The sequence below is a fragment of the Amblyomma maculatum genome, chromosome 3, assembly GCF_055883805.1.
Source record: "Amblyomma maculatum isolate TAMU_Amacu chromosome 3, ASM5588380v1, whole genome shotgun sequence".
Taxonomy (NCBI): domain Eukaryota; kingdom Metazoa; phylum Arthropoda; class Arachnida; order Ixodida; family Ixodidae; genus Amblyomma; species Amblyomma maculatum.
Genome location: NC_139346.1, coordinates 212,297,649 through 212,310,844, shown reverse-complemented (window position 1 = coordinate 212,310,844; position 13,196 = coordinate 212,297,649). Strand labels below are relative to the sequence as shown.

At 49.3% G+C, this 13,196-nt stretch overlaps 1 protein-coding gene across 1 annotated transcript in view; it reads right to left on the bottom strand.

The window, feature by feature from the left end:
* Positions 1–1,637: 1,637 nt before the first annotated feature.
* Positions 1,638–13,196, bottom strand: part of LOC146197635 (lachesin-like) — a 152,638-nt gene continuing 141,079 nt past the window's right edge. Inside the window, exon 10 of the mRNA XM_084597214.1 lies at positions 1,638–1,783. Within this exon, the coding sequence (XP_084453340.1) occupies positions 1,638–1,783 (146 nt within the window). The remainder of the gene's footprint in view (positions 1,784–13,196) is intronic.

The following is a 13,196-nucleotide window of genomic DNA, read 5'->3' as shown; positions in this document are numbered from 1 at the left end:
GTGTGGTCTGTGTCAGTGTTGACATCAAGGATGTGCGTCTAGAACGTTGAGCTGCGCTATGAACTTCCGGCGTTGAGATCACGGTTTTATGCATGTTAAAAGTACAGAGGCCGGTTATGCTTACAGAGAACTGGGATGAAGTCACAAGGCCTTGATGCCGGGGAGCGGGGTTTCAACAACCCAATGGCGTCCAAGTCCTGCACCCTGTCTACGGTGCGCCAGCTGTTCCATCTTTGACATATTGACCCCACGACGGTCACCAAGAAGATCGAGAGCGAGCAGGAGCCTTACGCAGTGAGCCTAAACCATGAAACTATCACTGCTCTGCAACCAAGACTGTCAGCGGCTCCGCGTTTCCTGGAAACGCGGAGCAGCTGAGTGGGACCTTTTCACTCAAATTAGGATGTCGCCTGGAAGCAGAGAACGTGGTATCACAGCTGATGGCAGAAGGAGCAGTGGTGCCCTAATTATCGTCCAACAGAATCGGAACTCCTGGACGTAGTGCAACATTGATGACGGTTCATACGATGACACAAGCATATCAGTGATTATATGTTCAGCAGTTACGACCATCAGGTGGTTTATGACGCGAAACTGAAGCAGATGCTCGACGAATGCTATTAACTTCCGATCTACAACTCTAATGACAGCGTACTGGAAGGCGTTCGTTAGTCGCAGGTCATTATCATAACGGGTGCCACAGGCTATGAGAAAACTTCCGAGGTGCCACAGTATTTACAGGACTCCTATACATCAACAATGGGATTACTGTTGAGCGATGTAGTGTGGTCACTAAGCGCCAACGACACAGCGCAGTCTGTTGGTGGGTGTATAGCAGAACAATGATCAGAAGAACCTCGCCAGGCTGTAGGCTAGAGTGCATGATTCGAATCCTTGCTGCCACACCCCTCGTTGTTATGCACTGTTGGTGTCCCTGTTGCGGAAGTTTGAAACCAGTCTTCGTAGAGTTTCTCTTGTCCTTATTGACGAGATTCACGAACAAGATGTTAGTATCGCCTTCATCATGGTGGCCATCAGAGGCCATTGGGGTGACACCGTTCAAGCTTCGAGTTACCTCTCACCTCAGGGCGCGGAGTGTGTTGCAGATTTGAGCAAGAATCTGCAAACAGGGCGAGGAGAAAGAAGAAGCGGGGCCGTACAGGAGAGGCTGAGCGCACTGTTGTGGTATTAACAGCCAGGGGGACATCCGGTGATGAAAAACAGCTAGTGGCGGTCTGGTGTCTGCCGCCCTACTTCTTCTATATTTTAAGTCACGCTTTGTGGTATTCCACTTAATTTGGCACCTTACGACTGTATGATAATGGCTACCTGTGGGGAGTAATAGACGCACAAACAAAAAACACTGAATAAGCGAGGCGAAAATGGACGGGAACAAGGGTTACTGTGAATTACGGGTAGCGTGGTATCTGGGTTGGAACAGCAGTGAAGCGGACGAAACAAAACGGGGTTGGGGAAGACGAAATGAAAAAAAAAAAAGCGTTATACGTCTATTTACAGAATGAATAACAAAGAACTTGGAGAGCAGGATGGCAGCCTGCCCCCGTTGAGAGCCTCTCGATCAATCTATGAGTCGCTTCACAACACACTTGTGTCCAAAACACGTTCGCGTCCCTCTTTCAGCTGGCCCCGCCCACGCAGTCAAAATCACTGTCAGGCAGCAGGCTGCCGAGATGCAGCTCCAGGTCCCAAGCTCGCTTCAACGGGTCCACAGGTCCCGGAATCCGTCTCGAAGCCAAAGGCAACAGGCGTCCGCCGGTGCGGCCTAGCACAACACAATCCACAAAGGTAGCTGTTATATACGAGAGATATTAACGATCTTACGTTAAGCCATCAAAACGTAGCTTAAGTGTTTCTCTATCGTCTCCTCAGTTCCTGATGCTATTAGCTCTAGTTGTTTGTCCATTAAATTTGCGTTTGCTTTTCGTGATTCTTGCTTTTTCCTTTCGACAAATTGTCCCATCTGCAGGCTATTGCGTTTATGGTCGCTTCCCAGATTATACGCGCCTTTCTAATCTTTTTGAACCCTCGTGAGGTTTTTGTAGATTCCTGGTGACATCAAGCAGTAATCAATGGTCGTTTGCCTATTCCGGAATTCCCACGTGATCTGGCCTTCACATTTATTTTCTCTAAACACAACAACTAGCTTAAACTTCCCACAGATTTCTAACATTAACTTCCCGTTTCCGTCGGTGTATCCATCTAAATCCCCAATGTGCACGTTCATATCACTCAATAAAATTATCTCAGACCCGTCTCCAAACTCTCTGATACTTTCACTGAGCCATTTAACTAGATCCCTGTTTCTAGTTTTTTTTTTTTTTTTTTTTTTTTGCATTTGTTCGTAGTCCATAAACAGCCATACCTTTTTACATGCTATTGTTTCTGAAAACATTGTTCCAGCTTGCAAAGCTGTTATTTTGGAAGTTGGTCTCGCCCTTTGTTAATTGGTCATTTGGTGTATCTGCATACCAATGATACCAACACAACCACCCTTCTGCTCCATTGTTGTTCTGTTGCACCATTCCAAAATATTAGCCTTCGATAACCGGCGGTTCTTCCAGGTCCTCGAGGTCGAAGTTTGCAAGCGACATCTGCCGCTTATGACCCACACCAAGAAAATAACACAGTGCGCACATTATGCTGAAGGTGACGCCACTAATGCCAATCTGGCAATTCGGTGTGTCTATAGGCTACGAGGTGTGTGTAGTAAAAATTTCCTGTTACAAGGAAAGAACTCAAATCAAATTGCTTTCCCAACAAATATACGGTCGAGAAAATTAGTTTCGTTCGGGCGCAATTCTTCACATTCACCACAGGTGTTGTTACAGAGTATTAACCGCTGGAAATTGACGGACAAAACAGAAGCACACATCTACGCCGAACTTCCAACTTTATTTTTGAAGGCAATCGATCCGCTGTCTTTCATACAAAGACTCAAACATTATAGTCAGTGATGCGCAGCTGCATATGCTATGCAAATAATAAAGACAGAAAATAAGGAAGAAAAAAAAGTGATTCGCAGATGATCATTATAACAGCCGAAAAAACAAAACAACAACGAAGGGAGGCAATAGGAATTCAAATCTTCCACATGTTATTTGACAAGCCCGAATAGAAAAGACACGTAAAATCTTGAGCAAAGCAAAAAAAGGAGGGTAAGGAAAATCCAGAATTAAACACTCATGACAAGAGCCGAGTAGAAGTTTTAACAACTCAACAACACGCATGGCTATAATGGTGATTAAGTAAAAGCCAATAAATCAATTAAATTTTAAGTCTAAAGATTTAGGGGGAAGAACCGCCATTTCTTACTTTTGTTCACATTTCCTTTTTTCCTTTTTTCAGCGCTGCCTGACATTTACTATTTCGCAGACGAAGCTCCCGGGGCTGTAAGTCAGAGTCCCGAGAGTGGCGACAGGCACATCCCTGCGACAGGCACAACCTGCTTTTTTTCGAGAGGGGCGGCCTTAGTAAGATTAGTGAAACATCATGTAATTCACGTCATTGATCCGAGTGAGCATAATGAATGGGTCTTTGTCGTGCGACAACAGCTTCTTGCACAATCAACGCTTGCTGAGAGGCGTCCAGAGCCATAATAAGTCTCCAGGAAAGTAGCAGACATTCTGGTGCCGACGATTGTAGCGCTGCTCAGAGCGGTCCTGCGAGGCCAGAGTGCGTAATCGGGCAACCCGACGAGCCTCTTCAGTGCGGCAGAGGCTGCTGGAAACAATAAGGCTCGGAGTCGAGAGAGAACAGTAAGATGGCGTCGAGAGAATTTCGAGGCGGTTGTTGTTTTCATGCCTTGTTGTTTCATGCCTCGATGTGTTATAGGCATTGTAGTGAAGGGAAGCACGCCCTTTCAGTTTTTATGGTGAGAGTCAGAAAAAATCAAAGCCATGTTCGTCAGTGTCCGGTCTGTACGTTCAATGAGGCCATTTGTCTGGGGATGGTACGGTGTAGAATGACGGAATTGGCAAGAACAAAAGCGCAGAAGCTGTTCCATTACATATGCGGTGACCTAGCTGCCACGGTCACTAATAATGACACGAGGAGGCCCATTACGGAGAACGACAGCGTGAAGAAGAAATAAAGACGTCAGCGGCGGTGACGGAAGGGATGGCGGCAGTTTCACAGTAATGCGTGAGAGGATCAACGCATACGATGACCCAGCGATTCTCTTTGTACGGGCGGGAAAACAGGTCTATGGTGTCAACGCCCACTTGCTCATGTGGTGTGGTCAGTGGCGTCACCGGATGTAAGCGGCCCGAAGTTTGGAAAAGCTTGAAACGCTGGCACTACGCAGAGGAGGTCACGTAACGCTGAGTCATGCGATGCATATTTCACCAGTAAAAACATTCCTTAATGCAGGAAAGGGTCCTGGCAAACCACAAGTGCTCAAATGTGACGTCATCGTGCATTGCGTGTAGAGCAGAGGAGTAGAGGCTACCCGGAATGACGAGCAGGAAGCGCGCACCGCCAGACGAGTAAGTTTTTCGGTGGAGCAAACCATCGCGAATGCAGAAAGGGTTCGCAGATGTCGGATCACGAGTTTTTTCAAAAAGCAATACCAAGTCTTGATATTTGCGCTGTTCTCGCTGGATCAAAGTTGTCATCGCAAAAAGGAGTCGCGAGATCCGGTCAGCATCGGCGTGCTGGCGACTACGTTTCTACGACAGTAAAGTTGAACTCCTGAAGGTGTAATGCCTAGCGGGCGAACCGACCGCAGGGGTCACGTAGATTTACCAGCCTGCAAAGCGAATGATGATCGGCGATGACTGTAAAAGGCACGTCCATAAAGGTACGAGCGAAATCGCTGTACGCCGAAAACAGCATCACGACAATCTTGCTCTTTCACGGTATTATTGCGTTCAGACAACGTGTCGATTCCCACCATGCCGTTGTGTGAGCACGGCGCCCACGCCGATGCCGCTGGCGTCAGTGTGGAGTTAAGTAGGTGCTGTCGGGCTGAAATTACGCGGTATGGCCACGAAATAGGGAGAAATTTGAGCTGGCGAAACGCAGAATTACATTCAGGATTCCATTTGAAAGGAATATTTTTCTGCAAGAGGAATGTGAGCGGGTAGACTAAACCAGCAAAGTTGGGGATGAAGCGCTGAACGTAAGTGCAAAGTCCCAGGAAGCTCCTGAGTTCTTTCAGATACTTGGACTCTTTGACGCAGTTGACAGCTTTAGTCTTCTGTGGGTCGAGACTAACACCATTTTTTTAACTAGATGCCCAAACCCAACGATTTGGCGTTCTCCAAAGCGTCACTTCTTAGAATTCAGCACGATACCGGCTTTCTTTATGCAGTTAAGGACAACAGCAAAACGGCTGTTATGCTTGGTGAAGGTCCTCCCTAAAATCACTATGCCATCCAGGCAACACATGCAAACTTGCCACTTCATTCCACGCAAAAGGGTGTCTATAAATCTTTAAAAGGTAGCCGAAGTGTTGCACAGGCCGAAGAGCATCACATTAAATTTATATAACCCATCTGGAGTCACAATAAACGCGGTCTTCTCTTTGTCTTTCGGATGCATCGGGATCCGCCAATATCCGGATCGTAAATCAACAGAGGAAAAGTAGGAAGCTGAATGCAGGCGTCAATAGCATCATCAACGCACAAAAGCGGGTAAACATCTTTCTTTGTGACAGTGTTTAGGCGGCGACAGTTGACACAAAATCACCATGTGATATCTTTCTTTTTCACGAGAATAGCAGGGCTAGATGTTTCCTGAATTATTCTTTGTTGCAGCATGTCGCGGACTTGGTCGTCAATTATCTTACGTTCTGAAGGCGAGACAGGGTATGGCGTCTGTCTAATTGGGCGTGCAGACCCGGTGTCGATCATGTAATGGGTGCGGCAAGGTGGAATTGGTGGTGGCTGATCTCGAGCGAAATCGAACACGTCCACATGCTTCAAAAGAATCTCCATCAATATCTGGTGGTCGTTGGTAGGTAGCGATTTGTTTATCATGGACAGAAATTGGGAATCGGTCAGGTTGGGGAGTCTATTGAACAAGCAACGCCGTCACTGAATGTGGTAATAGGCCCAGAAAGGCACCCTTCAAGGTCGGCGGGTTTCAAACGACGCGGCAATACGACAAGTTCGTTGAAATGATTGACATTCCAAAGCGTTGCATGGCCCTGCTTCACTTGAAAACGCTATGGGGCACCAGTGCACCCTTTTCGCTCCGGCAAGGGAAGCAGGCTCCACCAGGACACAACTAGGACGAAGATGGCGGACATCGCTGGAACGACCGTATCTTACAAGACAGAAAATGCTTGGGAAGCCCGCAGCAATTCTTCTATGACGGTCAATCGAAGACTAAGGCTTATTGATATCCCGCCACTGTCAAAGTCGAGAGTTGGGTCAAACTGGTGTAAAAGTCTCACATAATGTGCGTAGAGCGAGGGTACACCGTAAATTTCATTCTAAACACGTGGCCAGCAATCGCTACATTTACATAACAAATACCAAGTGGATCCAACGATTCTACCCCTACGCTACGAAATATGACAGTTCTATCCCAATCAAACATAATTTTACGGCCCAGACGATTCTTAAAACCTAAAGTCAACACGGGCACTTTAGCACCAGTATCCACTAAGGCCATAACACAAACAGCGTCCACTAACACTTCCAGGCGGTTCCTTAGTATGACGACAGGTAGAAGAATTGGCAACATCGATGGGCTTGCGACCGCACCGCCATCGGCCGCATACGCTAGTTTTCCGGTGACGGCGAGAGACGGCAGGGAGAGGGCGAACGTCAGGAGCGGCGACCAGGGGGAGTCGGGCTCTGGTCAGAAGCTGGATAGTCGTTTCGTGGTGGTTCGTAGCGGTGGGAGCCCGAAGGGGATGGAAAGGTAGGGTCATGAACTTCTGGACTGACACCAGATCGTCGATTCGACCATTGGCGCTTAGAACCTTGTCACGGCGGCGGCAGAATCGGGATATGCGGCCGAGCATATCACAGCGGTAGCATGCTGGTGGTTCACGAGCACGGTCAAGATGATACCTTTCGGAGACAGGATCGACCAGCAAAGTCCAGCCACTGGTGTCGTTGCGGAGGAGGTGGCGCGCTGTACTATTAGGGACAAATAAGGAGAGCAGCGCGATAGGAGTCATTCCGGGGTTCACGGACACGATTAGTGAGCGGTAAAACCAAAAGAAGAGGAGCGCTGGATCGGAGCTACCTGAAGGGTGCAGCTGTCACAGGGGATCGCACTGCGCCTCAAAATTTTTATGGTGGGAGAATTCATCCCGGACAGTTTAGCGAATCATGTCAGGCAAATTCAGAGGCTTATGAGAATATTGCAACTTTGGTCACATTAGGCAAACGGCCGAACTTCAGGGTTATGCGTCTCAGCTTTATAGCTTCAAACGTGCGACAGTGCTTGATGACGGCCGTGGCAGAATCCAAGTTATCTTTAACAACGGAAAAGTTGTAGACGTCCTCCGCGATGCCCTTTAAGAGGTGGCCAACTCTGTCTTCTTCAGACATTCGGGGTTGACCACTTTTCAGAGTTTCAGCACTTCTTAAATGTACGTTGTGCACGTTTTCCCAAGCACTTGCTCTCACTGGAGTAAAGTATGCTCAGCGCATTTCCGTTTTGCCGCGGTATCCTCGAAACAACTGTGAATCTCCAAGCGGTCCCAGCTAGTTTTTTTTTTTCTTTTTGCGAAGTTTATTGCCTCAGAGCATAAGGTCAAAGCTAGTTAAGCACGCCTCATGGTTATCCAAACATGTCAGTGCTGTGGAGTCCAAGAAGAAAAAAAAAACACATTCGCCAGCTTGACTGTGGTATCCCACCGATATTTTACTTGCTCACCTGCTGATAATTGGTGAGTCCTCATCCACGTTTTCACCGGCCTTGCCAGAAAAGGTCCGCGGCTCGCGGTAGTGCTGCCAAGAGGATGCCGCGGCGCCTGGCTGCCGTGCATCCCCGTCTTGGGGCATTGTCATGGTCAATGGTGGAAGTCCAGCGATTCGTTGACTCCAACGAGGTAGAGAAGGGCCCTTGGTGATAGTCCCAGCACCTCCATCCCACTGTTAGATTTATTTACAGGATCCTACACCCCCCTTAGTCCGGTGCGTCAAAGGCAAGATGGCGAGCTTCTTTCTCTTCCCCACACTTCCCTTTTCTGTCTTCAACGCTACCTGACAATATATTTACATAGACATTTTTTTCATGTTTAAAAACATGGCTAGATGAGAGAAAAAAAAATGGCGCCTATGCGCAGCTTCACAAGCCCTCACTACCTACACAAGTCACTAAGCAAAAGAAAACAAAAACATGCCATGCTAGCTATACTCATAAGATGAGTGCGCGCCGTGTTCCTTGATGAACTGCAGATGGAGAGAGTTAATACAGGAGATAATCATAACTGTGGTTGTGCAAACTTCCGCTGCCCTAATTAGCGCAGTCACTCATTAACTAAAATTTCACATTTAAAATCATGAGTCGGAAATACTGCTCGAATCAGCATATTTGCAGAAATTCCCAGTCTGTGAGACCACAACAACGTACGTCACTCGTGCACCAACCAAGGAAGTCGTTCTTGATGGAGGTGTGGCTTCATTTCTTTTCCTCTCTAGAATTCGTATATGAATTTTCGCTCACCCGGGGCATATTCAAGGGGTTAAGGATTGGTGAAACATTGAAACTGTATGGGTGGGTCGCTCCGGAGCGAGCCGGATCTTCGGAGCTGCTCCTTTCAAAGAGCGGGTGAGCCATTTGGCTCCGCAAAGTCGGAGCCGGATTCGCCAGAGCCGTCGGATCCGGAGAGGTCGGAGCCGGAGCGGACGGAGCGGTCGGAGCCATCGGAGCGGTCGGAGCCGTCGTACCTTTCGGAGAGCTGGTTGCTGGTTCTCTCGTTCAGAGAACCTTTCCGTCACAGGGTACGTGTGACTTCGCATCTATTAGCGATGCGAGAAAGCAACCTCCTGCCCTTTCTCGCAAGATTCGCAATAATGTCCCCGCCCTCGGCTGTCTTTTGAGCGGAGTGCACCGTTCCTTTAGAGAGCGAGTGAAGTTACCCTTTTGCTTTTGTACTATGAATGGACAGGACCGGGTTAATTGGAGGAATATGGAAGAGGCCTTCGCCCTGCAGTGGGTATAGTCAGGCTGAGGATGATGATGGTGACTATGGATGGAGATCTGCTAGATGGCCGGAACGGTGGTTCTGGCGCTGTGTGTGTCCTCTCGTTCTCAGTACCTCGTCTTGTGTGCGCTACAGCTTGGAAGCATGAACCAACAAGCCCAAATTTCGACACTTTTGAAAAGCCGGTTCTCTCTCGTCAGTTAACCTTGTCTGTCGGAGCCGGGTAAGATTTTTGAAAACGCAAAGCGAAAAAGCATCCATACCGCCCTTTCTTGTCAGTGTCACAACCAACCCATTGCCTTCGGATCTTCCCGCAGGTACCGCGGGCGCACTGCTGCTGGTGCCCGCACTTTTTTTTTTTTTTTTTTTGCAGTTTTTGTCGTTTCGTTCCATGCCGACGAGTCGGGACCTGTACTCGTACTCGTCCGCTGTGTAACGTGGTCCGCAACAATCCCTTTTGCTCTGTATGCGTAATATAGTGTGACACCCGATGCCACTGAAGGGGGGAGTAAAGAAGCCTTAATTGGCAAAGAATGGCGCCGTTCATGGCCATGCTGCTGTTCGAACGATGTCTCACGATACTCACCGGTGGTGCATTGTTCGTTGGTGCAACACCATTTGAAGACGAAGTCTTTCGTGTCTCAAAAGACAATCGAACGTGCAGTTTACTCTTTTGATGAAATAGCACGTAGGACGAACACGAAGATAGAAGGGGACACAGAGAGCACCTACTACAACTATTATACATCTGATCGGAAGAGAAGTGAAAGAAGTCAGTGGGAGGTAAGAAGGGGGAAATAATGACCATATGCCCGTCGCGCTCGTCGCACAACTGCCGTTCGCGCCAAACATAAAAGAGCATCGCACCGGCAGAAGCACGACAGTTGCCGTTCTGCCATCAAAGAAAGAGAGAGAGCGTTATATATATATATATATATATATATATATATATATATATATATATATATATATATATTGCCACCTAGCGTTGCCAGGTGGCGCATGACTGAGGTGTGAAAGGAGGACGAAGTGGAAGAGGACGACAAAGTGTCGCTTGCACGTTTGCGTCTGTGCTGCTGTGTTCTTGTGTCTGGGCTACCCCCTGCTATCATTGGTATCCTTAGTCACCGTGTACGTGACATTCTGGTGGAGCTGCCGGGTAAAAACGATCGCCTATGCAAGAATCTCCATCTACAAGACGTCGCGCCAGCCCTGTACCATTGGACACCCCCGTGCATCGCTCCAGTCGACGGCTCCAGGGACTGTCTCCGGAGTTTCAGCCATCACCCGCCGCCATGACATCTAGTGCTCCTGCGCAGCAGGTGACGGGCGTCGCACCGGCCTGTAACTACACCTTGCAGGCCCCTCGGGTACCGAAGACTTTCTATGAGGACCTCTTTGAGGATGTGGAGGACTGGTTCCTTCAGTTTGAACGTGTCGCTGCATTCAACCAGTGGGACGATGCTGCCAAACTAAGGAACGTCTACTTCAGCCTTGAGGACGGCGCCCGTATCTGGTTCGAGAACCGAGAGCAAGCATTAACTTCGTGGCGGGAATTCCGTCGTCAACTGCTCGAGGCTTACACTAGCGCAGATCGTCGCGAGCATGCAGAACGTGCCATTCACTCTCGCATCCAAAGGCCGAATGAGAGTGTCCAAGCATACGTCGAGGAAATGACGCGCCTCTTCAGGCGAGCCGATCCCGCCATGTCCGAGGACAAAAAGGTCAGGCACTTGATGCAGGGTTTGAAAGAGCAACTGTTCGCAGGCCTTGTGCGCAACCCACCGTCGACTGTAAATGGATTCCTTGCGGAGGCCACCACAATGGAAAGGGTGCTCCAACAACGTGCCGCGGCTTATAATCGACCCCTCCATACTGGCACAACTGCGGAGTCATTTGCATCTTCCGAGCGGCATCCTGATGCTTTGCGTGAACTGATTCGCAGTGTCGTGCGCGAAGAACTGAGAAAGTTCTGGAACCCCATGCAGCAATCGCCAGCTTCCATTTCTGCTATAGTGCAAGAGGAGGTACGACAGGCGCTCAAGAGCCCTCTTTCGCCTATAGTTACGAGCCCACCATTGCTGTCGGGGACCGACAATCGTCCCACATATGCGGAAGTTCTGCACAGTCAGGCTCCCCCTTCACCACCCCTACAGTTCCGCTGCCCTCGGTGCAGCCAGTGCAGAACTTCGACAATCGTCCGCTGCCCCGACGCAAAGCCGACATTTGGCGCACGCCTGACCGCCGTCCGCTTTGCTTCCACTGCGGTGAACCAGGACATCTCTACCGGGATTGTCCGTATCGACGCCTCGGTCTCCACGGCTTCCGCATCGACTCGCCTCCTCCCCGGTTTGGTCAACGACCCCGAGTTATTGAGGAGTACCTGGCGGAGCAGCGTTCTTCATCTCGTTCGCAGCGTCAGCCCCGCTCCCCTTCGCCAAGGCGCTCCTCCTCGTTCACTCACGGTTCCTCGCGAGAGGACCAAGGCCGCTCGTCTAGCCCTGGTCGGGAAAACTGAAAACAGCGACCTTCGGGGGCGAGGCCGCTGGTAGTCGCTGCGTTGAAGACCTCCCGTCGTCGTCGCTTCGATCCGACCGCGAGCTGCTGGTACCGTCACCTAGGGAAGCAAAAAGCGTTTCTCTGGACATTCCGGTTATTTTAGACGGTCGCACTACGGTCAATGCATTAGTGAACACCGGTGCCGATTATTCAATTTTGAGTGGTCGCATCAGATTAACGGACGTACGTTCGTCGTTAGTTGCGTTGTTTTAAGTGACTGCTCCCGTGACCTTATCCTCGGCATTGACTTTCTGCGGGAGTACGGAGCAGTTATCGACCTGCGAAATAGACTCGTCACGTTTTCGATGGGACAATCTACCGAACAAGATAGTAGCAGTCCTTGCAATACCGCACTTCGTGTTTCCGCTGAGAGCGTCTCGCTGCCGCCGCGAAGCAGTGCTCTTGTGGAAGTTACCTGTGACGATTTCCGTACCGGTGATGCTGTAGCGGAGGCGAACCATACACTCCTGCTTGCTCATGGCATTTGCGCTCCCCGAAGTATATTGTCGTTTCACAATGGCCGGGCTGCACTCCTTGTCACAAATTTTTCTAATGAGTACCGACACTTGTTCCCGGGGACTGCTATCGCTTTTGCTGACCATGTTGCGCACGATCCGATCTGTTTTGCATCCACGGCAGTAGAAACTAACGAGCCATCTCTTGACAACATCGACATTAACTGCCACTTGTCGAAGGAGAAACGGCGGGCTTTAGAGCAACTGCTGCTAGACTTCAAGCACTGCTTTGCTTCTTCCTCGAAGGTTCGTCAAACGCCCATCACACAACATCGCATCATTACTTATGTCGACGCTCGCCCAATACGACAGCAGCCTTATCGTCTGTCTGCCAAAGAACGAGAAGTGATCCAGACGCAAGTTCAGGAGATGCTGGATGATGGTGTTGTGCAGCCTTCACAAAGTCCGTGGTCTTCACCAGTAGTCCTTGTCAAAAAGAAAGACGGCACTCTTCGATTTTGCGTCGACTATCGGAAATTGAATAATGTGACAAAGAAAGATGTATACCCGTTGCCGCGCATCGATGATTCACTGGACAGATTGCGACGTGCGAAGTATTTTTCATCTATTGATTTAAAAAGCGGCTATTGGCAAATTGAAGTAGACGAAAGAGACCGAGAAAAAACCGCATTTGTCACTCCAGATGGCCTATATGAATTCAAAGTACTCCCATTTGGATTGTGCTCTGCCCCAGCTACATTCCAAAGGATGATGGACACCGTCCTCACTGGCCTCAAGTGGCAGATCTGTCTTGTGTACTTGGACGATGTAGTTGTTTTTTCCGAAACATTTGATCAACACCTCGAACGCCTTCGAGCTGTCCCGGAAGCCCTCCGTTCTGCTGATCTCACACTGAAGCCCGAGAAATGCCACTTCGGGTATACAGAACTCAAGTTCCTCGGCCATGTTGTAAGCGCTGATGGGGTGCGCCCGGATCCCGATAAGACTGCTGCCGTCGCACGATTTCACGTTCCAGCTAATAAGAAGGCTGT